Source organism: Pongo abelii, chromosome 9 (genome assembly GCF_028885655.2).
Source record: "Pongo abelii isolate AG06213 chromosome 9, NHGRI_mPonAbe1-v2.0_pri, whole genome shotgun sequence".
Lineage (NCBI taxonomy): Eukaryota > Metazoa > Chordata > Mammalia > Primates > Hominidae > Pongo > Pongo abelii.
The window spans coordinates 3,001,200-3,027,201 of record NC_071994.2 but is presented as its reverse complement, the minus strand read 5'-3'; the positions used below and the strand labels follow the sequence as shown (position 1 = coordinate 3,027,201).

Genomic DNA, 26,002 nt, shown 5'->3' with positions numbered 1-26,002 from the left:
GTGCACGTCCTTCTGACGTACTTTCCACCAAATGAGCATCTGTAAACCTAAAGTAAGAACATGTTTTTGTCAAAGAAATATCTTTTCCTTTCTTTCTGACCAGTGCGTAACGTCAGTGCATTCTGGTCTTTCAGATTTTTACCAAAAATAAAATCACAGCAGTAGAACAGTTTTATCAGATATTTCAGGATGGAAAAGTTGCCTAAATGCTGTTAAACTGATTTTTCTAACTTCAGGAGTTTTTCTTAAATGTGAAAGATATCCTTCGCGCTCCTGTTGATATCACTGGTCAGTTTGAGAAGTGGGGAGAAGAAGAAGCAGAACTGAATAAGAAGTAAGGTGGTGCCTTTTCTTTGGGGTTTTCGAGCATGCCCATGTTCTATGCCTGGCCTCGCATCTTGGCCACCATGTGTCCTGGACTGTCGAGGAAGGGCTGGGGACACTGTCGTACATTGTGCAGAATTAATTCAGGATAGGCGGCTCTGCTAATGGGAGCTGCTCTGGTTGTTGAAGTGCATGGAGAATTTCTTTTTTGTTTTTTCTTTTTGAGATGGAGTTTCGCCCTTGTTGCCCAGGCTGTAGTGCAGTGGTGTGATCTCGGCTCACTACAACCTCCACCTCCTGGGTTCAAGTGATTCTTCTGCCTCAGCCTCCCGAGTAGTTGGGATTACAGGCATGCGCCACCATACCTGGCTAATTTCAGATTTTTAGTAGAGACGGGGTTTCTCCGTGTTTGTCAGGCTGGTCTCGAACTCCTGACCTCAGGTGATCCGCCCACCTCAGCCTACCAAAGGCGCGAGCCACTACGCCTGGCCGCATGGGGAATCTCTATGGTGTGTTACCACGTCTGACTTCACGTTCCTTCCTCTTTGTTGCTCAGCTTTTATGACAAGAAGACAGCAATTCACAAAGCCCTCTGTGACAACGTTGACACCCGCACAGTCACGGAAGAGATGCGGGCCTTGGTCAGTCAGTGCAACCTCTATATGGCAGCCCGGAAAGCTGTGAGGAAGAGGCCCAACCAGGCTCTGCTGGAGAACATCGCCCTGTACCTCACCCATATGCTGAAGGTAAGCCAGGCCCCAGGCAGGCGTATCCCTCAGCCTGTGTGGACACAGGAGCCAGGCCCCAGGACTGGGAGAACAGAGGCCTCTGGTGCCCCCCAGTGCTGTGCCTGGTGCCCAGCACCTCTGAGACATGGAGACACACTTCTGTCCTCTTTGGTTCCTGGTGTGCTTTTCACGCATTAGAAATAACACCCATAAGCAGAGCACAGTGGCTCACACCTATAACCCAACACTGTGGGAGGCCAGGTGAGTGTATCACTTGAGCCCAGGATTTCAAAACCAGCCTGGACAACATAGTGAGACCCCGTGTCTATAAAATATATTAAAGATTAGCCAGGTATGGTGGCACACACCTGTTTTCCAGCTGCTTGGGAGGCTGAGGTGAGGGGCTCGCTTGAGCCCAGGAGGTTGGGGCCATAGTGAGGCATGATTGCGCTACTGCACTCCACCCTGGGCAATAGAGGGGAGACCCTGTCTCAAAAGCAGACAAAAAGAAGTAACATCCATATAGTTGTCCCTTACTCAGAGCTATTTCTTTCCTTTGCCTCCGTTTCCCTCTACTCCCATCTTGGAGTTTGAAAAGCAAAACCAGGCCAGGCGCGGTGGCTCACACCTGTAATCCCAGCACTTTGGGAGGCCGAGGCAGGTGGATCACAAGGTCAGGAGATGGAGACCATCCTGGCTAACACGGTGAAACCCCGTCTCTACTAAAAAAAAATACAAAAAAACTCGTTGGGCATGGTGGCGGGTGCCTATAGTCCCAGCTACTTGAGAGGCTGAGGCAGGAGAATGGCATGAACCTGGGAGGCGGAGCTTGCAGTGAGCCAAGATTACGCCATTGCACTCCAGCCTGGGCGACAGAGCGAGACTCCATCTCAGAAAAAAAAAAAAAAAAAAAAGAAGCAAAACCAGGGACAAGGCCTCCTCTCTGAACACATCCTGTGCAGAGCCCTTCCCCGCAGTGCACCTTGAAAGGCCAGCAGGGCCTGGACTCAACTCCCCTCCCCTCTCCTCCTCTTTCCTTGTTGTTGGGCTCCAGTGGCTTCTGGCTGAAACAGAGCTGGAGAGGGTAGCTGTGAGTCAGGGCCATCCTGGAGCAATGAGGGCACCCTCAGGCTCGGGTTTCTGGGGCTCCTGAAGCTGCTGCTTCCATCTCTTTCCTGGTCTTGGGGCACACCCTCCCGTGAACGAGGAACACAGCTCACAGCTGCTCGCCACTTGCCGCCTTCATCTTGCCGCAGCTTCAGGTCCCATCTGTTTCTTTTCCTAGATCTTTGGGGCCGTAGAAGAGGACAGCTCCCTGGGATTCCCGGTTGGAGGGCCTGGAAGCAGCCTCAGTGTGAGTAGCATGCAGGGTCCTGCCTTCTGCACCTGCTCCCTCCCCACTCCCTACCCCTCTGTGTCCCTCTGAACTGCCCCTCTTCTGTCTGCCCACCCACACCAGACCCTTCCGGACAGCGCCTCGAGCTAAATGGCAGTTCTGGCTCTGAGAGTGCTAAGTGTGGTCAGCTGCCCTGCCAGTGTGGAGGGTCTGCTTTGGTTGTGACTGTTGGTTTGGGGCACTTTGCCATTGTGCTGTCCCATGAGCTTAGTCTTGGACCCCAACTACCTAGGCTACTGCTTATTTGCATTTTGCTGTGGCCACTTGGCATCATGAACACTCACGTGACTTCATCACATATACTGACCTGTATTCAGTAAATGCTTCATCGAAAGGCTGCAGAGTTCACAAACAGCACAGAGTTTACACTGATGGGGAGATACGCCACTGTCTGCCTCAGTCCCTATGGGGCTGGGCAGATGCCCTAACAGGCCCAGTCCTGACCCTGAGCCCAGGTCGGTCCACATGGCCTGAGCCAGAACCCCCTGCCCCAGAGCTGTGGCCCACAGGTCAGGGGGAGGTCATCCTGTAGAGCCCCCTGTCTAGTGGGTCTGTGTGGTGAGAAAATCCATGCAGAACACCCTGGCAGTCCATTGCTGTCTTCTGTTTGCAGTTGGCATGTGAGCAGACACACACTGTCAGTCATATCCTTCTGCTGTAGAACCCCTGTCCCCTCTGACACGCCCACAGTCAGGCTTCTTAAAGATGGACTTCCACCCACTCCCAGGTCAAGAATGCTCTTTAACTATTCGATTAGAATGCAGATCTAAATATTTAAATATAACAACTGTAATTTTAATTAAAACAGGAGCTTAATACAAAGTCAAAATGCAAAACCTTTTTAAAATCCTGTTTCCTAATGACAAGTGGTGTGAAGAGCCCCCATGCAGATGGAGCTTACAGATGCTCCCCCAGGAACCAACTTACAAAGAGAAAACAGTCCGTGTTGTAAGAAGTCCTGCCATGGCCTGGTGCCTTTTGCCAGCCTTAGCACTAGCTAGCTTGGTTGTGGTAGTTGGTGTGGTATTTTTGAGACTTCCTGATATGAACCTTCTTTGGTGCTTTTAAGAAAACCCACATAGCTTCTTTGTTCTCTTGTGCAAATGATACTAAGATATTTATTTTCTTTAAAAACAAAAAACCAAAACACACCTCCTGGGTTAAAGTCAGCCTGCCTTTGAACTGCAGTGTTTTTCATCTTAACGGCTGCTGTGGTTGTGGGGCTGCCTTCAGCGTGCTGTGGACACACATCCGCATCCCCCAAGCAGCCTCGTTTGGCCTTTGCAGTCAGCTGATTGCAAAGAAGCAGCTGCAGCGAATGGTGAGCCTGCTGGCAAAACGTCCTGTGCCCACACATCATGGCCATTTGACGTTCATGGATTAACTTCCAAATCCAAATGGTTTTTAGGAACAAGAGAGGCAGCTCCTACCTCTTGTACCACCTCAGTGTCGCCACGCGGCCACCTGCTAGCGTGCTCAGGTGGGGGTTGCAGCCCTAGGCGTTCTTGAGACAGACCCCTGCAGCCATTCTGAGAGTTCCCCTCCAGTGCCCCTGGGGCTGGAACTGAGCCTAGCAGGGGGGTGAATGCCTCCCTTTCTGTCCTTCCCTAAGGCTTGTCTGGGCTGGCTGTGTGGTGGGTGGAGATACAGATCGAAAACCCCCAAGAAGTCCAAAGTTCGGATGCAGAAGTGGGTCTCAGGGAGCTTGGCTTAGACTCAAGGGCTTGTTAGCCTGCCTGACTTTTGCACTTGCTAAATTTGTGTGTTTCTGTTTTTGAGATGGAGTCTCACTCTGTCGCCCATGCCAGTCCCTGCCCTGTGTTGTGGCCGCTGAGCTATTATTCAGTTATGAATATAGGAGTGCGAGCAGCTCTCAGTGAACAAAAACTTTCCACAGCTGGCGTGCAGTGGCGCGATCTCCGGTCACTGCACCCTCCACCTCCCGAGTTCAAGTGATTCTCCTGCCTCAGCCTCCTGAGTAGCTGGGACTACAGGCATGCACCACCATGCCCAGCTAATTTTTTTTGTATTTTAGTAGAGACAGGGTTTCTCTATGTTGGCCAGGCTAGTCTCGAACTCCTGACCTCATGATCCACCCACTTCACCCTCCCAAAGTGCTGGGATTACAATTGTGAGTCACCGTGCCCAGCCAGCACTTGCTAATGTTTTTATTTTGGTTATTGAGCTGCTGAATCAGCTAAGGGGCAGGGAGCAACCTTGCCCAAAAGCCTAAAACCTTTTCTGTCCTATTAAAAAAAGAGAAATGCTAGCCCAGCGTGGGAGCTCACACCTGTAGTCCCAGCACTTTGGGAGGCTGAGGTGGGTGAATCACCTGAGGTCGGGAGTTCGAGACCAGCCTGACCAACATGGAGAAACCCTGTCTCTACTAAAAATACAAAATTAGCCAGGCTTGGTGGTGCATGCCTGTAATCCCAGCTACTCGGGAGGCTGAGGCAGGAGAAGCGCTTGAACCTGGAAGGCGGAGGTTGCGGTGAGCCGAGATCGCCATTGCATGCCAGTCTGGGCAACAAGAGCAAAACTCCATCTCAAAAAAAAAAAAGGGGAAATGCTTTGGGAGGCCAAGGCGGGCGGATCACGAGGTTAAGAGATTGAGACCATCCTGGCCAACATGGTGAAACCCTGTCTCTACTAAAAATATAAAAATTAGCCAGGCGTGGTGGTGTGTGCCTGTAATCCCAGCTACTCAGGAGGCTGAGGCAGGTGAATCGCTGGAACCTGGGAGGTGGAGGTTGCAATGAGCCGAGATCGCGCCACTTCACTCCAGCCTGGTGACAGAGCAAGATTCCGTCAAAAAAAAAAAAAAAAAAAGGGAAATGTAGTAGAAAGGTTTTTCTATCCTGTGGCCGCCTCCCCAGTGTTACTGTGGGTAGTGAATCTTAGTGTAGCTGCTCATGCGCATGTAGATAGTAGGTACTTAATGGAGATCATTAATCTTAAACAAGTGTATGTGTGACCACAGATCAGACCGAAAGCACGGCCCGGGAGCCGCCAGCCTCAGCATAGGTAAGGCCCCAGCCTGGGGAGTGATGTCCTTGGGCCCCTTAGGAAATAGTCCCTCCCAGAGACGGCCCCTCTGAAACCATGAAGACGAGCTGTTTCACAGCAGCGTGTCTGACCTGAGAAAAGCAAGGCCTGTCAGCAGCTGGGCAGAGCGGCTGCAGACCCACCTGCTGCAATAGAAAGGAAGCTCACTTCATGCTCTCTGGCCTGAGAGTCTGTGTGACTCGCACACCTAGCAGGGACCGCGTGTCGGGGACGAGAGCGTCCAGGCTCTGGGATGCCGGTCACAGCTGTAGTATGCACAGCAGCACTGCCCATGCCAGTCCCTGCCCTGTGTTGTGGCCACTGAGCTATTATTCAGTTACAAATATAAGAGTGTGAGCAGCTCTCAGCGAACCAAAACTTCTTTCCACAGCTCGAGGCCACAGTCATGCCCTACCTTCAGGTGTTATCAGAATTCCGAGAAGGAGTGCGGAAGATTGCCCGAGAGCAAAAAGGTGAGGACCAGTTACTGGAAAGAGTGTGGGAGCCACTCCCCTCACTGGGCTCCCCGGACTCGGGCATCTCCCGTGAGGCACTATGGCGTTCGGGCCGGATCATCCTCTGGGAAGGCTGCCCTGTGCACCACAGGGTGTTGAACGGCATCCCGGGCCTGGACCCACCAGGTGCATCAGCACCACACACCCCAGTCACCACAGCCCCGCATGTCCCTGCAGGGCAGAATCCTCAAGTGAGTGCAGCTGAGTGGGCAGTGGGGACCAAGCATGTGCTGTGATGGGCCACGGTTGACTTGCCTCTCCTTCTCTGAGCGGAGGCAGAGTGGCGGGCCCTCTCACCAGCCCAGTCACCACCTGCCATTGGGCTCACACTGGGGCTTATTTTTGTTCCTGGTGACCTGGTAGGCTGGGCGCGCTGAGGTGTGGCTCGTTCCTGCTGCAGAGTGGAGCCGAGCTGCAGCTTCCAGGGTTCTGCTCGGGCATGCCAGACGAATGCTTGAACTTGGGGTTCACACAGTGGCCCCTCACTGTCCATAAGCAGCCATTGCTTCATCTTTTTTTTTGTTTGTTTGTTTGTTTCAGACGGAGTCTCACTCTGTCGCCCAGGCTGGAGTGCAGTGGTGCGATCTCGGCTCACTGCAAGCTCCACCTCCCGGGTTCACGCCATTCTCCTGCCTCAGCCTCCTGAGTAGCTGGGACTACAGGCGCTGGCCACCACGCCCGGCTAATTTTTTGTATTTTTTTTTTAGCAGAGACGGGGTTTCACCGTGTTGGCCAGGATGGTCTCAATCTCCTGACCTCGTGATCCGCCCGCCTTGGCCTCCCAAAGTGCTGGGAGTACAGGCGTGAGCCACCGTGCCTGGCCATTCCTTCATCTTTTGACATTTCTGAGATGTGTGTGGTTTAAGACTTAGAAAGTGCTGAATCTGAGCATTCGTTTTGACGGCCAGTTTTAAGAAAGTGTTAAACACAGCAACAAGCAGCATCAGGCAGGCCTTTGCTTCTTCCTTTGAGTGGTTCTGAATTGGTGAGTAACAGCACAGCTGGGAACACACACTGAGGACTTAGGATGTGCTGGGCCCTGCCCACTGCTTTCTGCACATTGCCTCATTTACCGCCATGATCCTCCAAAAGAGGAAAGCAGAGCCCTGGCCAGGTCACACTGACCTCGAGTGCTCCTCCATCACCTGCTATGCTGTTCTCCCTCCCCAGGGGGCCTCTGTGTGGTGGGAAGTCCGACCTGGGACCCACCTGGTCCTCATCTGTGCAGAGCCCATCATGGAGGGTCACAGTGGGGCAGCATCCAGGCAGGGCATGCTGAAGACAGAGCAGACAGAGACCCAGCAAGCCTCTAGGAGAAGCTGCACCTTGAGGAAGGATCAGGAAGCCTAGGTGGGTGGAGGGGCCAAGAGGCGGAGGAGCCGAATCTGGGCCTGTTTCAGGCAGGGGACAGTGGAGCCGGAGGCAGGAGGGCAGGAAAGAGTTTCGGGAGCTCGGAGCTCCACAGGCTGCAGGAGAGTGCAGGACACTGGGTGAGAGGAGAGGCTGGCCGGGCTGCTGGACTGCCACAAGTGCCCTGGAGAGGGGCCTGGGCCTGACCGAGCCCCTGACCGGCAGCGGTGGGCGCACTTGACCTGACCAGATAAGCACCATCACCCCTCTCCAACACCTGATGCCCTCAGCATTTCAAAGCACTGGAATCAAACTGAACCAAGCCTGGATCAGCCTATTCAGGACCAGCGCAGGGCTCTCCAGCAACACTAACTTAGCGGCATCGCTGGGGTCATGGGCTTGGGAAGACCATTCCTGGAGGCAACCTGCATTTCCACCTGCCTTCTGGGGGACATCAAAGGCCGAGCCCGGGCCCCAGCTCCCCGGGGTCATACAAGATCGCACATGTGGCCTTGGCTTCCCTGGCGTGCCACAGCCCCGGGAGGGCGCCGAAGGGGGACTGGCCAGGCACAAGCTCCTGCTCGGTGGCCCTGACCAGGACAGGGCTTGTTCAGGCCTGGAGAGTGGCACCAGCCAGCCAGCACTGGAAGTAGTTTGGTTTTGCTTTCTGTTTGCTTTTCACTTTTGTTCTGTTGCTTGGAGCAGGTAGATGGGTGATGTGGCCCCAGGTTAAGATGGTGGTGATCCCTACCCTGTACATCGTTCCATATGTGCCTTGTGAGCCAGAGACCCTGGGGATCCAGGGGCCTCAGACCTTCCGATGGGGCAGCGTGTTAGAGGTGGCTCTGGTGCAATCACCCTGTCTCCCCAGCAGCAGCAAATAGTGACTGTTTTGTTATTCACTGTTAACATCTCATGGCTGGCCGAAGAGAAAGTGAGTGTGTAACAAGCTCAGGGGTGGCCCTCAGATCAGCTGGGATCTGCTTGGCCCAGGCCAGATGCTCCACAGACAGACAAAAAAGAAACCGTTTCCCCTGGAAATACCCCCATGGTCCAGTCAGCTAGAGAGCACAGGCCTGGCAAGGAGGGCAGTGGGTTCAGGGTTTGACCAGAAGAGAGGCACTGAAGTGAGAAAGCCAGGGGCTGGACCAGGGCCCTCTGCACTGGGGAGATGATGCCATTTCCCCATCGCCACGTTTTTGTTTTCCTTATGTTAAAATATACAGATCAGTGCCATTAGGGACATTCACAGTGTTGTGCAGCCGCCACCGTCCATCTCCAGAACTCTTCCCTTTTCCCAAACTGGAACTCTGTCCCCATGGAAAAGCAACTCCACATCCCCTCCCTCAGCCCCTGGTGCCCACCTTCTACTTCTGTCCCTGTGGATTTGACTACTCCAGGGACCCCATATAAGTGGAGTCACACAGTGTTTGTCCTGTGTCTGGCTTATTTCATTGAGCACAGTGTCCTCAGGTCTATCTGTGTTGCAGCCTGTGTCAGGACCTCCTGCCTTTTTAATGGCCAAATCGTATTCCATGGATGGATGGGCCGTGATCTGTCTATTCTTCCATGGAAGAATTCTCATCACCTTTGCGTTATCTTTGTAGCCCACGTTTCTCTTCAGTAAATCCCTGATGATGATGTCATTGTCTGCTCCTCTGCCCCAGCTCTGCTAACAGAAGCCACAGAGGCTTCTTCCTCAGCTCCTCAGAATCCAGACCCAGAGGCCGGTGTGGGCCTGAGGGGTACGGCGTGTGTCCCTTTCCCCCAGGGAGTGTGGCCCGGGAGGCTTCTTGGTGCCTGCTCTGATGATCACCCATGGCGGGTGGGCTGGCGTGCTGGCCTTGTGGCCTCCCATGACACCCGTGACAGGGACCACAGGTGCTGGCTGGCCTTCCTTCTAATGAGGGTGCTATCCAGGGGTGGCTTTCAAAGACTGAAGGGCAGGCACCTACCTCAGCTCATGCCCCAGTCAGCTGCTCCTCAGGTGGCTGAGGAGGGCCCGTTCCCAGGAATGATACTGCAGACAAATATAAAGGCCATCGTTCCCCTAGGTCCCTTCCTGGGGAGGTTGAAACTCAGGAAGCTGCCCAAAGTGGCTGTTGCTTATGAGCGGGGCCTTGAAGCCCAAGGATATGCAGTTTTTTTTTTGTTTTTTTTTTTTTGAGATGGAGTCTTGCCCTGTCACTAGGCTGGAGTGCAGGGTGTCATCTTGGCTCACTGCAACCTCCGACTCCCTGGTTCAAGCGATTCTTCTGCCTCAGCGTCCCGAGTAGCTGGGATTACAGGCACGTGCCACCACACCCAGATAGTTTTTGTATTTTTAGTAGAGATGGGGTTTCACCATGTTGGCCAGGATGGTCTCGATCTCCTGACCTCGTGATCCACCTGCCTCAGCCTCCAAAAGTGCTGGGATTACAGTCATGAGCCACCGCGCCTGCCCGGATACGTGAATATTTTATCTAGCAGTGAATGAAGGTGTGGGGTGCCCAGCAAGGAGCTGTAGGGGTCTCAGTCATGAGGACACAGCAGGAAAAGGACAGACGAGAATGGCAGCATGCGCATGGTCAGTGCTGCCCAAAGGCAGGGCAGGCAGGAGGATGGGGTGGGATGGTGGGGGTCCCAGCAGGCTGGGGGCAGGGCACCTGCCCGCCTAGCACAATTGGGCGCAGCAAGCTGAGGGGCCAGAAGAAAACTAAAGGGTGTGGTGATTCCAGCAAACCCAAGGTCAGATTTCAGAGCAGAAAGTTGTCACTTGGAGAGCAGCAAGCATCCGTCCTGTTGATGTAGTCTAGGAGACGCTGTCACATCACCTGATACTCTGGAGTCTTTCTGAGATAGGTTGGCATCCCATTTACCCTGTAACACCCAAAACTTCTTATGTCCTGTTCCCCACCTGGGCGTTGTGCGTGGGCTGGGAACGGGAAAACTTGGGCAGAGCAGAGACACAGAGGGGGCGTCTGGTAGAGACTGCGTGAGGAACCCCCTAGGAGAACCGTGGGATGCCCGGCAAGTCTGCAGTGCTGCACTCTGAAATCAGTCAGCCACAGACACACAGGTTTCCAAGCGAAGCTCCCTCCCCATGTGATGGAGGTCACAGTCGCCCTCCCTGTCATGCCTCCTTTCACCCTCCCAGCTGGGTCAGGTCCCCAGTCAGAGGCAGAGGTGAGCACAGTCTAGGGAAGCAACCTGCGGTCCACCCCCACTACTCACCCCTGCCTTTACAGCTGCGTGCGCTTCAGCCCTGGGAGGCCTGATTCTCACAGAGCTAGAGCACCTTAGTGGCCCTGGGACTCAGCTCTCCTGGGTCCCAGTCAGGACCCCCATCCCAGTCCTGTGTGCATTTGGGAACCAAGTCCTTAGGGCTTGAGTCTAAATGGTCCTTCCGTAAGAAAGCTGATTCTGGCACCAACAGAGAAACTGCCTCAGATGAAGAGTGTTAGCACCTGAAGGGACCCCCAGGCCTGTCCTGACCCTCCCACCCCTGCTATCAGCCCAACTTGTGTCCCTTTCTGGAAGAACCGCTTCCAGCAGCCAGTGTGCTATGCTTCCTCCTGGCTCTGCCCCGCACCCCCAGAACAGCCCCTGGGCTTACGGGAGACACTAGTCTCTGGGCTTCTGCAGCCGATCAAGCTGCTGGCCCCTCCCTCCCAAGCACTAGAGGAGGCACTTGTTCTGTGGGCCGCGGCCCCTCCCTCCCCAGCACTGGAGGAGGCACTCGTTGTGTGGGCCCCGGCCCCTCCATGTCTGACAGAACTGCTCTGCTTCTCCTACAGTCCCTGAGATTCTGCAGCTCAGCGATGCCCTGCGGGACGACATCCTGCCCGAGCTTGGGGTGCGGTTTGAAGACCATGAAGGTGGGTGAGCCCTTGCTGTTTGCTACGAAGTTACCAGGAGCTTGGAGAGGTGTTACAAGGAGAGCTCCCGGGGCTGGGCTGAGGCTCATGCATTATGATTGTTGATGCAGAATCCCAAAGTGGCAGCCCCATGGGTCCCCCGGCGCCATTCCCACGCTGGCCAGCCTGGCAGGGGCAGGGGAGCACCCCGTAGCTCCTTCCCACTGCTGCGTGTGGTGGCATCACCTCCCCTGCGCGTCATCTCCCCTAGGGGCCTGGCTGCCCACTGCCCCTGTTGCTACCGCCTTTGATGCTCTCAGCTAAGGAAACCAGCCTGTATCCTGTACACTGTCAACAGATTTCATGCTTGTTCTCCCACTTTGTGGAGGTCTTTTTGTTCCACAGAAAATTAATTTTTTTGTTTTTTATTTTCAATTTTTATTTATTTATTTATTGAGACAGAGTTTCGCTCTGTCGCTCAGGCTGGAGTACAGTGGCGCGATCTCGGCTCATTGCAACCTCTGTCTCCCGGGTTCAAGCGATTCTCCTGCCTCAGCCTCCCGAGTAGCTGGGATTACAGATGCCCACCACCACGCTCGGCTAATTTTTGTATCTTTAGTAGAGACAGGGTTTCACTGTGTTGACCAGGCTAGTGTCAAACTCCTGACCTCAAGTAATCTGCCCACCTCGGCCTCCTAAAGTGGCATGAGCCACCATGCCCGGCCTTATTTTCAATTTTTATGGATACATAATAGTTGTACATATTTATGGGCTATGTGTGATATTTGGATACATGCGTATGATGTATTATGATCAAATCTAGGTAACTGAGATGTCCATCACCTCAAGCATTTATCATTTCTTTGTGTTACGAACACTCCAATTCCACTCTTCCACTCTGCCCCTGGTAATTTCAAATCTGAGATGACATGTCATATTTTCCTACTCCTGGCTGGCAAGACCTTCCTACCTTCTCATTATAAAATGTTCTTGCCAGGTGTGGTGGCTCATACCTGTATCCTAGCACTTTGGGAGGCTGAGGTGGGCGGATTACCTGAGCTCAGGAGTTCGAGACTAGCCTAGGCAACATGGTGAAACCCCCATCTCCACTAAAATACAAAACATTATCTGGGTGTGGGCTACTCGGGCAGCTGAGACACGAGAATTGCTTGAACCCGATAGGCAAAGGTTGCAGTGAGCTGAGATCATGCCACTGCACTCCAGCCTGGATGACAGAGCAAGACTCTGTCTCAAAAAAAAAAAAAAAAAAATCACACACACACAAACCAAAATGTTCTCCTGTGCTTCACTGCTGCTATGGAGGTTTTTGTTTGTTTTTGTCCAGTGGGCCCTCGCTCTGACTGGGTAGCACGGCATGGTCTGGGCAGGGCAGGGCAGGGCAGGGCTGGCCCCGCAGCAGGGACGGCCCACAGAGCCCAGCGTCTTCTCACACACAGTTTATTTTGCAGGACTGCCCACGGTGGTGAAACTGGTAGACAGAAACACCTTATTAAAAGAGAGAGAAGAAAAGAGACGAGTGAGTAAAGTCAAAATGACTTAAGCTTGATATTTGTTGAAAATGTAAAAACCATTGCGATTATTACATAGTTTACTTTTTAAGCAATGATGTTTACACTTTTATTAAAATCCCAGTATTTATAAATGTCAGAAAGAAAAATTAACTAGTATCTTCTAATGAAGGACCTCTTTTAAAAAGATTATTCCCTCAGTTTAAGTGAAAACCAGTCACTTTTAGCAAACTGTGAAGCTGACATGTTTTTTTTTTGTTTGTTTGTTTTTTTGAGACAGAGTCTCACTCTGTTGCGCAGACTGGAGTGCAGTGGCACGATCTCAGCTCACTGCAACCTCTACTTCCCGGGTTCAGGCGATTCTTCTGCCTCAGCTTCCCGAGTAGCTGGGACTACAGGCACCCACCACTGTGCCCAGCTAATTTTTGTATTTTTTTAGTAGAGATGGGATTTCACCATGTTGGTCAGGCTGGTCTCAATCTCCTGACCTCGTGATCCACCCACCTTGGCCTCCCAAAGTGCTGGGATTACAGGCTTGAGCCACCGTGCCCGGCCCAAAGCTGACATGTTAAGATCCCAGTCCCACCTTGCCCTCACCTGGGTGGCGCGTGTCACTGATGCATCTCCACCTCCTATTCCCAGCATAGTCCCCACCTGCACCCCACAACACCCCCAGGATCAGGGATGGCCCAAGTTCCTCGGTGCCCAATAGGACAGAAGAACAGGAACAAAAACGCAATGTCAGAACCTCTGGGCACAGCGTATGGAGTACCCTGGGATGCAGGCAGCAGGATGAGAGGCACCTGGGCCCCCAGTGCACACCATGGGAGGTGGGTCCCCAAGAGGCTTAAAGCAGGAGACCGCCATGGAGGGCGAGTTTGGATGCCACGGCTCTCAGGAAGGAGGCTCTGGGAGGAACTGAGGAAGGAGAATCGACAGGGTGGGTGATTGATAGATGGGATGTACAAGATCAGGGAAGGCATCTATGCCCAGCCCTGCACTGGCCCAAGGCCCAAGGCACGAGGGGAGAGCTCATGCCAGAGGCAAGTGTGGGTGGCTGGAGTTTGCACTGCTTTGGAGGAATAACAAACTGGAACTCTGGGGAAAGCTCTAGACAGTGGTGAGTGGTCTGCAGGTCCATCCTGGTTGGCAGGTTGGGAAGAGCTGGGCTTGCCCTGTGAGGTTGGCTGGTGTGACTGCCTCATCAGGGCCCCTCCCCATTCCATCACAGTCACTCACCTAGCCTTGGGTCTCGCCTGCCGTGCTGCACTGTGAGGTGGCCTGGTGCTGGCTGTGCAGACGCCCTGGCTTGCTGCACTCCCTGGCAGAGTGCTCAGAAGCAGGAAGCAGACAAGAGGAGCGCCAGGGTGGCCCGGCCAGAGCCTCACAGGCCTTGCACTCTTTGTGCTGGCCTTTCCACTGGCCACGTTGGCTGTGGCTTGTGACTTCTAGTAGCTGCTGTTTCCCAATCAAGGGACTCTTACCTCACCAAGCTGCTGCAAGAAGGCATCCCCAGGCCCGAGGCACCATGGGGGAGGGGTCCTGCCTCTCCCTATACCATTCCCACCAGCACATAAACACGTACTAACTTTTAAAGGGAAAAAGCAGAAATCCTGAGCACTGTGTCTCTGGTTCCTCCAAGCTCAGTGCCCAGCTCCTCCCCCACCTCAGCCCCTTTCCCTCGGCCAGCCCTGCTCTCCCTCCATCTACCTCGAAAGAGCTCGATCCTGTTGGCCCCAGCCCCATCCCGAGTCTCTGAGACCTTTGGGCCTTCCTGGTTTCTTTTCCCCAGCTCTGTGTGCAACACCTCCCCGGGAGACCTTATCTGGTCCTGTGGCTTCTCCACCATCTATCATGTACCCAGTGGCCCAAAAACAGTTGTGCCCAGCTGCCTACCTGATAGCTCCACTGGGCCAGGAAGCATCTGATGTCTAGGCTGTCCAAAGGAAATGTGATTTTCAACTCCCCAAACTTGTTCCTCCTTCCTGCCATGGAGGGCGTGCCTACCTGATGGCTCCACTGGGCTGGGAAGCATCTGAAACCTAGGCTGTCCAAAGGAAAGGTGAAAATGTGATTTTCAACTCCCCAAACTTGTTCCTTTTCCCGTCAGTGGAGGGCGTGTCTGTTTGTGCAGTGGCTCAGGCCAGAACCTCCCAAAGCAACCGAGGGCCTCCCTCACTGGCACCCAGCCTGTTGGCTCCACTAATAAGCCTTCCCTGCAGCATCAGACTGCCCTCGCCCCTGCTCGGATGCTGCCTGCTGGTTGGAGTGGGCTCTGGTCTCCTCACCTAGCCCCCAAGGCTGCCCTCCGCCCACCATCCCCATCCTGCCCTGGGGCTCTTGCTCCTTCCCAGGTACCCCAAGACCCACTCAGGGTAACCCTCACAGTGCTGTCCTGGTCATCGCCTGACAGATCCTCTCTCCTTGGGCCAGGCTCACCATGCTGGTCCATTTCTTCATGTTAGTGGTGCCGGGACTTTCAGCATTGGTTCTGTTTGTCTGCCTGCTGCATACCTTTGCATCTAGGGCAGGGCCAGGCACCCAGGGGTGCCACTGAGGATCCCCAAAGGGAATGGAAGAGGGTCGGTGTGCTGCCCAGCACATGGGCTTGTCTCCCCACAGTGGGGAGGGCCTAGTCAGAGTTCAGCCCTCCATGCCAGGCCCTAGGAGAGGGGCTTGGTTGGCTAGACCTCTCACTCCAAGAGACCCAGCAGCCTGAGGCAGCCCTGTCTCATCTGGCTCTGTATTGCCCCTCCAGGTTGAAGAGGAGAAGAGGAAGAAGAAAGAGGAGGCGGCCCGGAGGAAACAGGAACAAGAAGTAATGCATTTTGTTTGGGGGTGAGGGCTCTCCTGGGCAGGAGTGCACCCTGACCCCATGCCCTGTGGCTCTCTGTGCCTCCGTGGACCTTAGCCAGGCCCCTGCAGACCCTCACAGAAGGAGCTCCACTTTCTGCCTCCACCACGCAAGGCCTGCCAGGCCCTTGTCACATGGGGTGCAGGGAAGGCCTGGCCAAGGGGAAGCCTGTGCCATTTGGTCACAAGCTCCAAGACAGCGTTTATAGACTTACTACTATTAGGGTTTCTAGTAAGCTTTCCACTATTCCTGTAGAAGTAACATCTGGTTTAATTTTAAATTCCTTGTATGTTCCCTCCACCTTGGCTTTCCCCTTCCCATCTTTCATAGCACTCTGAATCTGAGGGCTTGGAAGCAAGTTGAGGGCTGGAGGTATGAGCAGATGTCGTTCACAGTGTGGAGCCCCAGGTGCTGCTCGGTGGCAGTGACTGTGCCATGTTGCGTGTTGTAGGCAGCAAAGCTGGCCAAGATGAAGATTCCCCCCAGTGAGATGTTCCTGTCAGAAACCGACAAATACTCCAAGTTTGATGAAAATGTAAGCATGTAAGCATCCTTCTCTTCTATTCAGAACTTTATCAGACCACATTAAAGTGGGAGGACAGGAATTTTCAACCTTGGACAAGCAGATTTTCTGTCTATAGAAAATTTGCAATCAAATCTGACACCTGCTTTAGGTCCAGGGCCTCCTGGCCCAACTACTGAGCTCCTTCCACAGCCCAGGCAGCTAGGCAAGCCCGTGCCAGGGCCCCCTCCACTGGTGTGGCGAGCTCTGGTCCCTAGCCCTGGGAGTTGTGGCCCCGGGCCAAGATCCACCCAGGCCCTCACAAGCTGGCCGAAGTGCCGTGGCGCAGATAGGCCTCCTACCCCCAGGCTCTTCCTTCCTCATAGCGATTCACAGCCACTGCCTCCAAACCTCTAGGCCCCTCCCTGCTGGCATTTGGATGTGTTTGCTATGTACCTTTGGGCCAGCTGTGTCAGAACTCAGCCATGGGTAGACTCTGAGGGGCACAGTGCCCCTCACGTTAGGCAGGAAGCACCCTCAGACTCTGGTCACCCCTCTCCCATTCTTAGCTGCTAGAGCCAGCACTGCCAGATCAGTGTGCTGGCTCCAGAGCAGTGTGGTGACTGAATGTCCAAGCAGGAGGACATGGCTACATCAAGGAGACACACACTTTGAGACGGGAGGGCAAAGAAAGGGGAGTTGGGGTTATCCAGGTGCAGAGAAGACCAATAGCCGCTGTGCTCTGGCTTTTCAGGGTCTGCCCACACACGACACAGAGGGCAAAGAGCTCAGCAAAGGGCAAGCCAAGAAGCTGAAGAAGCTCTTCGAGGCTCAGGAGAAGCTCTACAAGGAATATTTGCAGATGGCCCACAATGGAAGCTTCCAGTGAGGGGGCACAGGACTGACTTTTTAAACCATTGTGGACTAGTGGCTGCTGTCTGCCTCAGTGACAACGCCCCAGTGCTCCAATCATGTTTACAGTCGCCCTTGGGTCCTAAATTAAGAGTTGTGTTCATGTAGGTTCATGTCGTCGTTGGCTCTGAGACATTGATAATAAATTTTTCTGAACAGTGAGACCCTCTCTGTCTTGTTCTGCATGTTCAGCACTTGGCAGAGGCCTGGTGGCCAGCCAGGGCCGCTTGGTCAGCAGGTCACAACTTAGGTGCTTGGGTCAGTTGAGCTGCTTCAGCTGGCTGAGGAATTTCTCCCCCATGCTGATGGCTATCGGCTAATCTCTGGTGTGTGGGCACATTTGGAGGTATTTGAGTAGGAAAAAGACAGGCTCAGACTGGCAGAGCCTGCTGAGCCCTAGACAAAGGCCGCTCAGTCTGCCCTCGGGTTCTGATGAATAAACACACTGCAGGTTTTCCTAGAGCTGTTCCATACTGGGCAGCAGCACAGCGAGTGGCTCAGCAGGCAGGCCCCTGGCGAGCTGCCCAGAACTGCCGCTGGAGACAGCAAGTCCAGGATCTGCATGGCTAATGGGTGAGATGTGAGGGTGGTCTCAATACAGCAGGGGGGCCCTCTGTCCCCAGTGCCCAATGTTGTCCTTGCCACCCTGCCTCCACACTTGGTTCACCTGGACTAAGAATCACCACCCAGACGCGAAGGTGCTTACCCATCCTTGGCTGAGGAGGGCGTAAGCAGAAGCCAGAGTCTGCTTCATGCCTGAGGAAGCTGGTGCCAGGCCATATCCATCGGGACAAAAGACAGTCATTGGTGCTGTGGACAGCCGGGGGGTACATTCCATCCAGTGCACGTGGATGGTGGCAGCAGCCCCATGGGGAGTGTGGCAGTGTTGGGTTGTGGGTGCGCCAATTCTTTGTCCTTGCCCTCCGCATGTACATGCTGTTTACTGCAGTAGTGTGTGACACAGCAAAAGGCTGGAACCAGCCTGTCTGTGCATCAGCAGGGTGCTTGGCACAGCTTGAGAGCACCCACCCAATTATGCAGGGAGCACTAAGGTTATAAATCAATGAGGACAGTCTCTGGGTATTGACAGGTCTGACTTTGAACCTTGTCAGTATTTTATATATAAAAAAATTTAAACCAGCAAGAAAGAAAAGTCCCCCAAAGTAAAACAAACATGTTCCAGTTATCTGTTGCCACTTAACAAATCACCCCAAAACTTCATGGCTGAAAACAATAACGATCATGTTAATAACTCATGGCTCTGGATTGACTGGGCTCAGCTGATTGGTTTTCAGTTGCAGGCAGATGGGGTCATCTCTAAGTTTGTGCCTGGGTCCTATACTAGGGCTGCTTGTGCACCCTTTTACCTCTGTGTGGTCTCTCCAGCTTGGCTGCTTCTGGGTGGCTGATTTCTGTTGCAACAGCCTATAGCTCCAAAGGTGCAAGTCCTGAGAGAGAGAGAGAGACAGGAGCTATATGGCCTTTTAGGATCTAACTTCGGAGGTCATGTCCTGACTTCCACTGTCCTCCCTAGTGGAGGCCGTCACAAGGCCCACCCACGTTCGTGGGGAGGGGGAGGCACAGACACTACCCTGTGGTGGGCATTACTGGGTTCCAGAAGGGATGGGAGATACTACTGCCGCTATTTCAGAAAGTACCATCTGGCACAAAAACATAAATTGGCATTCTCAAGAAAAGAACTTCAACTTTCTGAGAATTGGCCATTTTTTACTACACATCTTTAATGGGGTATCTTCTAAGGTCAAAAACAGTGCAGAAAAGTCAAACAATTCAATAGTTTTGTTGTTAGTAGTAACATTGGCATTGTAATTTTCAGACCCTATATGCCAAGACAAATAAGATCACTGACACCCAGGCTGGAGTGCAGTGAAGCAATCTTAGCTCACTGCAACCTCCACCTCCTGGGTTCAAGCTATTCTTCTGCCTCAGCCTCCCAAGTAGTTGGAACCACAGACACGCGCCACCATGCCCAGCTAATTTTTGTATTTTTAGTAGAGATGGGGTTTCACCATATTGGCCAGGCTGGTCTTGAACTCCTGACCTCAAGTGATCCGCCCTCCTCAGCCTCCCAAAGTGCTGGGATTACAGGTGTGAGCCACTGCGCCCAGCCTAGCAATCAAGTTTTTAATGTAAGAGGATAAAATATCAAAGAAGTCAAGGAAAATCACTTTACTATTAAATACGAATTAGAAAAAACAATATGAAGTAACTTGTGATTTTAAAAAGTAGATTGTTGCCTGGCTGTGTAGATGGGAAGGGTGGAGAAGCAAGGCAGCCCTGGTGGCAGTGAGCAGCCCCAGCCCCGATCTGGGGCTCTAAACCCCATCCCCCCACCCCCTGGAGAAATGGCCAGTTCCAGGTCTGCAGCAGCAGGAGTAGCTGAGCCCAGGCACTCTTGTGCCCCAAAAGGGGAGCTTTCGAACACCAAGAAGTCAGGTCAGGAGGACACTGGACAAGCTAGTGACACACAGCAGCTGGGTGGTAAGTGTCAGGGGCATTCTGCTGGGTGGAAAAGCCACCCCTGAAAGGTTGTAGGCCGTGTGATTCCATGTAGGTAACATTCTCAAGTAGGAATAGAGAACAGATGGTGGTAGCTGGGGTTAAAGATGGTGGGGGGCAGGTGGAGGGGAGTGACTACACAGACAGTAGGAGGTGGGATTGGTGGGGAGGGCACTTCTGTGTTCTCATTGCCATGGTGATCACACGAATCTGCATGTGTGATAACACAATGTAGAGTCACACACATTGTACCAGTGTCAGTCTCCTGTGTTGATCTTGAACTCTGGCCAGGCAAGGTGTGACCATCAGGAAACAAATTTTGCAGTTTTCTGGAAACCTATAATTACTTTAAAATAAGGCTTCAGGAGCTCCTACTGGCTAAGTTTGGGACAATTTGAGCATTGAAAAGAATGATTCCAGCCAGGGCAACATAGCGAGACCCTGTCTCTACTAAAAGTCAAAAAAATTAGCCAGTGTGGTGGCACACTTTTGATCCCAGCTACTCAGGAGGCTGAGGTTGGAGGATTGCCTGAGCATGGGAGGTGGAGGCTGCAAGTGAGCTGTGATCACACCACTGCACTCCAGTCTGGATGACAGAGCAAGACTCTGTCTCAAAAAACAAAAAAAACAAAACAAAACAAACAAAAAAAAACCCAGGCATCTGTATTTATTCTCAAAACTAGAGAAAGCTAAAACATATTGTCATTACTGGAGGCGGCTCCTGTGTCAGCTCCTTTCTGTAGAGTTGCTCATTAGTGACAGAATCAAGTATTTTACCTTGCATGGGAAGTGTATTTCAGGGCCACCAAATGGCCCTAGCTGAAAGGGGAAAGTTGTTCTTTCCCCAAAGATGCCAGCTAAGGGAAGAAGCACCAGGATCAGATATCTCCATTCTGCAACCCCGAATGAAGTCACTGATTCAGGCAGGGGCTGACCGTGGATGCTGAGACCCCTGGATGAAAACTGGTAGGTGCTGGATAATTTCTTGATGCCAAAGTGTCACCTTGTGGGTTGCTTGTAGGTTTCCAGGAGGGGATACATGTTACTTTCTGATGTTGGGCTCTGGCTGTCAGCCCCCCAACAAAAAGAAGGATTTCCTCTAAAAGTATAAGTCACTATTGAATGCAGCTTTTAGGCTAGGGCTCCTCAACCTTGAATGTGTGTATAAACTGCCCAGGGTTGCTTGTTAACACAAATTTCAGTTCAGGTCTAGGAGGAGCCCAAGATTCTGCATTCCTGCAGTCTCCCAGCTGTGGCCTGTGCTGCTGGGCTAGAGCCCCCTCAGGAGCAAGGCTGTCCAGCTCACTTCTTGTCTGCAGGAAATACTGGGAACAGAGGGAGAATCCAGGTGAGGCCATGAAGCAGCCACCACACTTGTGCAGAAGGTGGGGCGTTCTGCCAGATGCCTGGCTGGCGTCTTCAATATGCATGCGTCAAAGGGAGCAGAATCGGGCAGAAAAGAAGGACTGGGAGAGACTCAAGAAACAAAACCACCAGGTGTGAGGGATAATCTTTGAAGGATTTGAACAAACCTGCTATAAACACATTTCAAGGGGGACCGGGTGCAGTGGCTCACGCCTGTAATCCCAGCACTTTGGGAGGCTGAGGCGGGCGGATCACATGAGGTCGAGAATTCAAGACTAGCTTGACCAACATGGAGAAACCCTGTCTCTACTACAAATACAAAAAAATTAGTTGGGCATGGTGGCACATGCCAGCTACTCCGGAGGCTGAGGCAGGAGAATTGCTCGAACCCGGGAGGTGGTGGTTGCAGTGAGCCGAGGTCGCGCCATTGCACTCCAGCCTGGGCAACAAGAGCGAAACTCCGTCTCAAAAAAAAAAAAATTCAAGAAATTTGAATGACCAGGTATTGGATGACAGTCAAGATTTTTGCTAATTTTGTTAGTGCGATAATTGCGGCTGCATGGAGAGGTGTCTTTAATGAGATACAAAGTAGCCTGAAACCTGTAACTCAGTATCCTTTTTAGCCAAGGAAACTGATGAAATGCAGCAGGCACCGCAGCAGCAGCAATCCCTTCCACAGTGTATCCTCTTTACTGGCCTGTGCTGGAAACCATGTATCAAATATCCTGACAACCCGGCCATGAGGAAATACCGTTGTCTTTAGCTGCCACCACTGGGGTGAGCAGAGGTTGGCCCAAAGCTGTGGTGCCATCCAAGGAGGCAAGAAGGAGTGGCCTGTGTCCCGCTTCCAGTGGTGGCTGCACAAAAACGTATCCCGATTGCCAGGGGCAAGCCTGGTCCCCACCGCTGGTGAAGGCCTGGCTCCACCTGGGCTGCAGTAGGGCCAGGCTGTGGCCCCTGTTTCACGCCCCCCAATTCAGAGTGATTCTGGGCCGCTTTTCTGCCTGGAGTTTCCCCGCTCTGAGTGCCCACTGCCTGGTGCACCTTCTCTCTGCCCTCCCCCAACTTCCTCCAGTCTCCCCAGGCTGGGTCGAGGGCCTGCAGTGACAACAGGCTAGCTGGGCCCAGGCCATTGGCTTGGCCCCCAAGAGGACCCCAGCACCTCCCTACCCTGCAATCTCTTTCTGTCAGGCTGCAGCAGATCCTTCTGGAACAACGTGGGGTGGCCACTTTTCTTGTATAATATTAGTTTGCCTGTGAAAAGTGTTTCTTTTGTGTACATGAAAGCTCTGTTCAGCTGTAAGGGCCAGATTTACATCTTCCTGTTTTTCTCCAAAGAGCAATCTTTGGTGTCTTTACTATAAAAACATCATGTATTCATTATTTAAAAATAAATAATACAGACAACTTCCAATATAAAGTAGAAACTGAAAGGCCCTGTGCCCTACCTCTCAAATCCCTACAACATTTGGGGTACAGTCTTCCAGATGCCTTCTTTCTGAGGCTGGGAAGCTTGCAAAGTCACTCCCTGTCTGCGCACCCCTCTTTTGTGCGGCGTACACCATGGGTGTTTTCTGTTCTCCATATACCAGAAGAAACCTGCCACCTCTCTTGGACGTCTCCAGGGCCCCACTTTGTTAATGCCCCATAGGCTGAGCCACCACCCTACTGAGGGGGATTTGCACACTTCTGAGGCCTAGGCTCCAGCTCTTGGCAGCTGCGAGGTCGTTTGAGGAGTAGCGCACCCACCACAGGTGAAGGGCATGGCCCCCTCCAGGGCCAGAGCCACTTAGCTGGGGGCGTTACAGGGGTTTCTCTGTTTTCTCCTCTGTTGAATGGGGCAGTGATTTCTGCCCCTACTTCCAGGCCAAGGTGTAGCCATTGTCAGTAGCGCCGAAGTGAGGGCACAGCTCGCCAAGTGCCAGGCACTTTTCCAGGTGCTGGCAATGTGAAGGAGAAATACGTGGTGTCTGTCCGGGACTGTCTCCCGGAGCCCCAGTGAGGACAAGGCAGCCAAGAGCAGAACCACAGGCAAGGTAGCCTCTGGAGGGGACTCCTGATCTCCAGGTTGGAGGAGGCTGAGGCGGCAGAGGGGTTGTAGACGGGTTGGCTCATGCCTGAGGCCTGGCAGAGGCAGCACTGGGAAAACAGGAATGAAACCCACCAAGTGCCAGCTACCCTGGGAGTCCTGATCCCAGTGACCCTCAGCCCTGGTTGTATGTCAGTGTCATCTGGGGACTTCTTTGTTTCGACACAGGGTCTTGGTCTTGCTCTGTCACCCAGGCTGGAGTGCAGTGGCATGATCACAGCTCACTGCAGCCTCCAAATCCCAGGCCTAAGTGATCCTCCCACCTCAGCCTCTCAAGCAGCTGGGACAACAGATGCACCACCATGCCTAGCTAATTTTTAGATATTTGGTAGAGATGGGATCTCATCATGTTGCCCAGGCTGGTCTCGAACCCTTGGGCTCAAGCAATCTGCCCACTCGACCTCATTACCTAATTGCATCTGTGAAGACTCTATATCCAAATGAGAATCTTCCAAGGAGAGAAACCACCAACCACCGAGAGAAAAACACCACCACCACAATCATTCCAGTTCCAGCAGATCTCCCAGGGAGCAGGTCCAGCTGCCCCCAGCCCCAAGGCCCAGCTCCCTCAGAGGATCCACCCACCCGGATGCCACCCCCACCAACCCCAACATCCAGGAGCAGGGGGATCCTATTACTGCAAATGGACTTGAGACTTTATTAGATGGGAGGAAGGACCCTCAACACTTCAAATGCCCACGTTCTTGTGTCGTTTCTATCATTGTTGATGCTTCCGCAAAGCATAAAGCATGACCATTGTAGAAAAGTCTGAAAGTCTAAATAAGTAAAATAGGAATTGAGAGCACACACACTCTCTCCTAAACCACAGATGGCCAGACAGGACTGAGCACGCTGTGTGGGTCAGGCCTCAGCCATGCACTGGTCACCTCTGAGGGGTTTTTATGTTTTTTGTTTTAATTAGTTTTTTTTTTTTTTTTTTTGATATGGAGTCTCGCTCTGTCGCCCAGGCTGGAGTGCAGTGGTGCGATCTCGGCTCACATTGTAAGCTCCGCCTCCCGGGTTCACGCCATTCTCCTGGCTCAGCCTCCCTAGTAGCTGGGATTAGGGCGCCCGACACAACGCACGGCTAATTTTTTTGTATTTTTAGTAGAGACGGGGTTTCACCGTGTTAGCCAGGATGGTCTCGATCTCCTGACCTCGTGATCTGCCCACCTCGGCCTCCCAAAGTGCTGGTATTACAGGCTTGAGCCACCGCGCCCGGCCTATTTTTTGTCTTTTTGAGACTATGGCCCCCTCTGGTTACCCAGGCTGGAGTGCAGTGGCCCAATCTCTGCTCACTGCAGCCTTGACCTCACGGGCTCAGGTAATTCTCCCACCTCAGCCTCCCAAGTAGCTGGTATTACAGGCCTGAGCCACCACGCCTGGGTAATTTGTTGTTGTTGTTGTTGTTTTTGGAGCAGGGGAAGGGTGCTCTATGTTGCCCAGGCTGGACTTGTTGCCTCTGCCTCCCAGAGTGCTGGGTTTACAGGCCTGAGCCACGGCGCTCCGCATTAATTTCTTCTTAGAGATGAGGTTTCACTATGTTGCCCAGGCTGGACTTGAATTTCTGGGCTCAAGGGATCCTCCTGCCTCAGCCTCCCAGCTTACCTCTGAGGGTTATAACCGACGCTACGTTCTTAATCCCTCAACCAGGAGCCTTTAGAGGGTTTCAAATTTTCACCATTACAGGAATAACTTGCTAAGAAGAATAATAATAATTAGCAATTGTTTCAAAAGTAACCTCACCCCCAAAAAAGAGAACGTTTCTGAAAAAAATGCACATTAGACTTTAAGACCCCCAATGGCACGGTTGAACATGGAAATGAACCAGCCTCAGAAGTCCCAGCGTAGGGGTTATTTTCCAATCAAATTGGACGCCTTTCTACAAAATGTGGTGTGGACAGGCTGGGGCTGGTACCTTCACCCCAGCCCAGAGGGCACCATGAGAGGGAGAACAAGGCGAGCGAAACGGGCCAGCTCCTCCCCAGCCCTCCGCCCTGCTCTGCTTCAGGGGGCTGATCTGAGGGCCCAGAGCGCACTGCTTTTCCTCCTTGTCCGACAGGGTCTCCCGCAGGCCAGAACTAGGCTGCTGGGACACTGCGGGGCTCAGGGCGTGGCGGAAGAGACGCAGGAAGTGGCTAGTCCCGTCGTGTCCGCGGAGGTGACCCAGCCCCGGCCTCTTCGCAGAGGACGTGTTCTCCAACCCGGGACCTGGGGGATGAGCAGGGGTTAGGCTTAGGTCCCAACCACTAACGGGGCTGGTTGAAAACGGCTCCCAGGCGGAGGGGCCCCCCCGCGATGTTCTCAAGGAGTAGCGCGAGGGGACGACATGGGAGGTGGGGTTCTCACATCAGCTGGCGCACGGAGTGCTGGAGGCACCGACCCGCCGCGGACGGGATTGAACTAGGGAACTAGGAGGGCGCAGGAGATAAAGACGGCCGGGGCCCACGGAGAGAGGTGGTGCCCAGTGTCCCGCGAGGATGTGGTGTCACCCGGGGAGGGTCCCGGAAGTGGGGACCCGGGCCCACCCGGAACCACACACGCGGTCTCCACCTTGCCCCGTCCCATTTAAAGAGGCGGAGGAACGCAAGGCGCGCACCGCGCGGAGAAATATTTGCATACGGCGCGGCGTTTCTTCGGAGGCTTCTGATTGGTTGCTGTCTGCGGCGCGAAGCGCAGTTGACTTGCGCCGCGCTCGGCGAATCGCAGCCCGTCTTGCTCGCGGAGAGAAGAGCTGGGAGTCTCGGCCAATGGGAGCCGGCGTTGTTGGAGGCCACGGCGGCGCAGCCCCAAAGCGAGCGAAGCTACGGTCGCCGCCACTGCTGCAGGAGGCGTGAGGTGCGGAGACACGGGTGCTGGGCTGGTAACGGCGCGCTGGGGAGGGCGGCCGGGCCCGGACGGGCGGGAGGGGCCGCGGGTCCGGCGCGGGCGCGGCGGCGGCCATCTCTGGAAGCCGTGGGGCGGTGGGGCAGGGGCGGGGCCGCGTTCTGGTCGGGGCAGGTAGCGGTGGCCGCGGCGGGGCCTGGGGCCTGGGGCC

The 26,002-nt window shown here is 53.5% G+C and overlaps 3 protein-coding genes across 23 annotated transcripts in view; 2 read left to right on the top strand and 1 right to left on the bottom strand.

The window, feature by feature from the left end:
- CARS1 (cysteinyl-tRNA synthetase 1) overlaps window positions 1-17,153 on the top strand; it is a 56,318-nt gene extending 39,165 nt beyond the window's left edge. For 6 of the 12 annotated variants that reach the window (XM_063728340.1, XM_063728338.1, XM_063728341.1 and 3 more), the window contains 9 exons: window positions 237-334; window positions 881-1,070; window positions 2,338-2,406; window positions 5,885-5,966; window positions 11,135-11,215; window positions 12,664-12,731; window positions 15,482-15,541; window positions 16,029-16,112; window positions 16,834-17,153. In XM_063728340.1, coding sequence (XP_063584410.1) covers window positions 237-334; window positions 881-1,070; window positions 2,338-2,406; window positions 5,885-5,966; window positions 11,135-11,215; window positions 12,664-12,731; window positions 15,482-15,541; window positions 16,029-16,112; window positions 16,834-16,968 — 867 coding nt within the window. In that variant the 3' untranslated portion in view covers window positions 16,969-17,153. Of the gene's footprint in view, window positions 1-236; window positions 335-880; window positions 1,071-2,337; window positions 2,407-5,884; window positions 5,967-11,134; window positions 11,216-12,663; window positions 12,732-15,481; window positions 15,542-16,028; window positions 16,121-16,833 lie in introns of all 12 variants that reach the window. The other 6 variants (XM_063728343.1, XM_063728339.1, XM_063728344.1 and 3 more) reach the window with 1 other exon arrangement.
- A 2,213-nt stretch (window positions 17,154-19,366) lies between these two features.
- Window positions 19,367-25,948, bottom strand: LOC129048561 (serine/arginine repetitive matrix protein 1-like). 2 transcript variants are annotated; one of them, XR_008510987.2, is made up of 2 exons: window positions 25,315-25,496; window positions 19,367-25,176 (listed from the first exon to the last, which is right to left on the bottom strand). XR_008510987.2 is itself a non-coding variant. In XM_054524127.2 (2 exons), exons 1-2 carry the CDS (start codon window positions 25,907-25,909, stop codon window positions 24,848-24,850), a joined length of 651 nt encoding a protein of 216 aa, XP_054380102.1. In that variant the 5' UTR covers window positions 25,910-25,948; the 3' UTR covers window positions 24,627-24,847. The 2 variants fall into 2 exon arrangements, 1 of the variants encoding a protein (XP_054380102.1); XM_054524127.2 differs by lacking the exon at window positions 25,315-25,496 and adding an exon at window positions 25,588-25,948 and having other exon boundaries at window positions 24,627-25,176.
- NAP1L4 (nucleosome assembly protein 1 like 4) overlaps window positions 25,688-26,002 on the top strand; it is a 45,229-nt gene continuing 44,914 nt past the window's right edge. For 3 of the 9 annotated variants that reach the window (XM_024254473.3, XM_024254466.3, XM_054523698.2), the window contains exon 1: window positions 25,700-25,803. The gene's annotated coding sequence lies outside the window, so the exon portion shown is untranslated. 9 annotated transcript variants of the gene reach the window in all.

Excerpts from the sequence above, each read along its gene's own strand:
- LOC129048561 (XM_054524127.2), bottom strand. The coding sequence starts at position 25,909 with ATGGCCGCCGCCGCGCCCGCGCCGGACCCGCGGCCCCTCCCGCCCGTC. Across the intron at positions 25,177-25,587 it reads CTCCGAAGAAACGCCGCGCC|GTCCCGGGTTGGAGAACACG; the intron begins GTATGCAAATAT and ends CTCATCCCCCAG.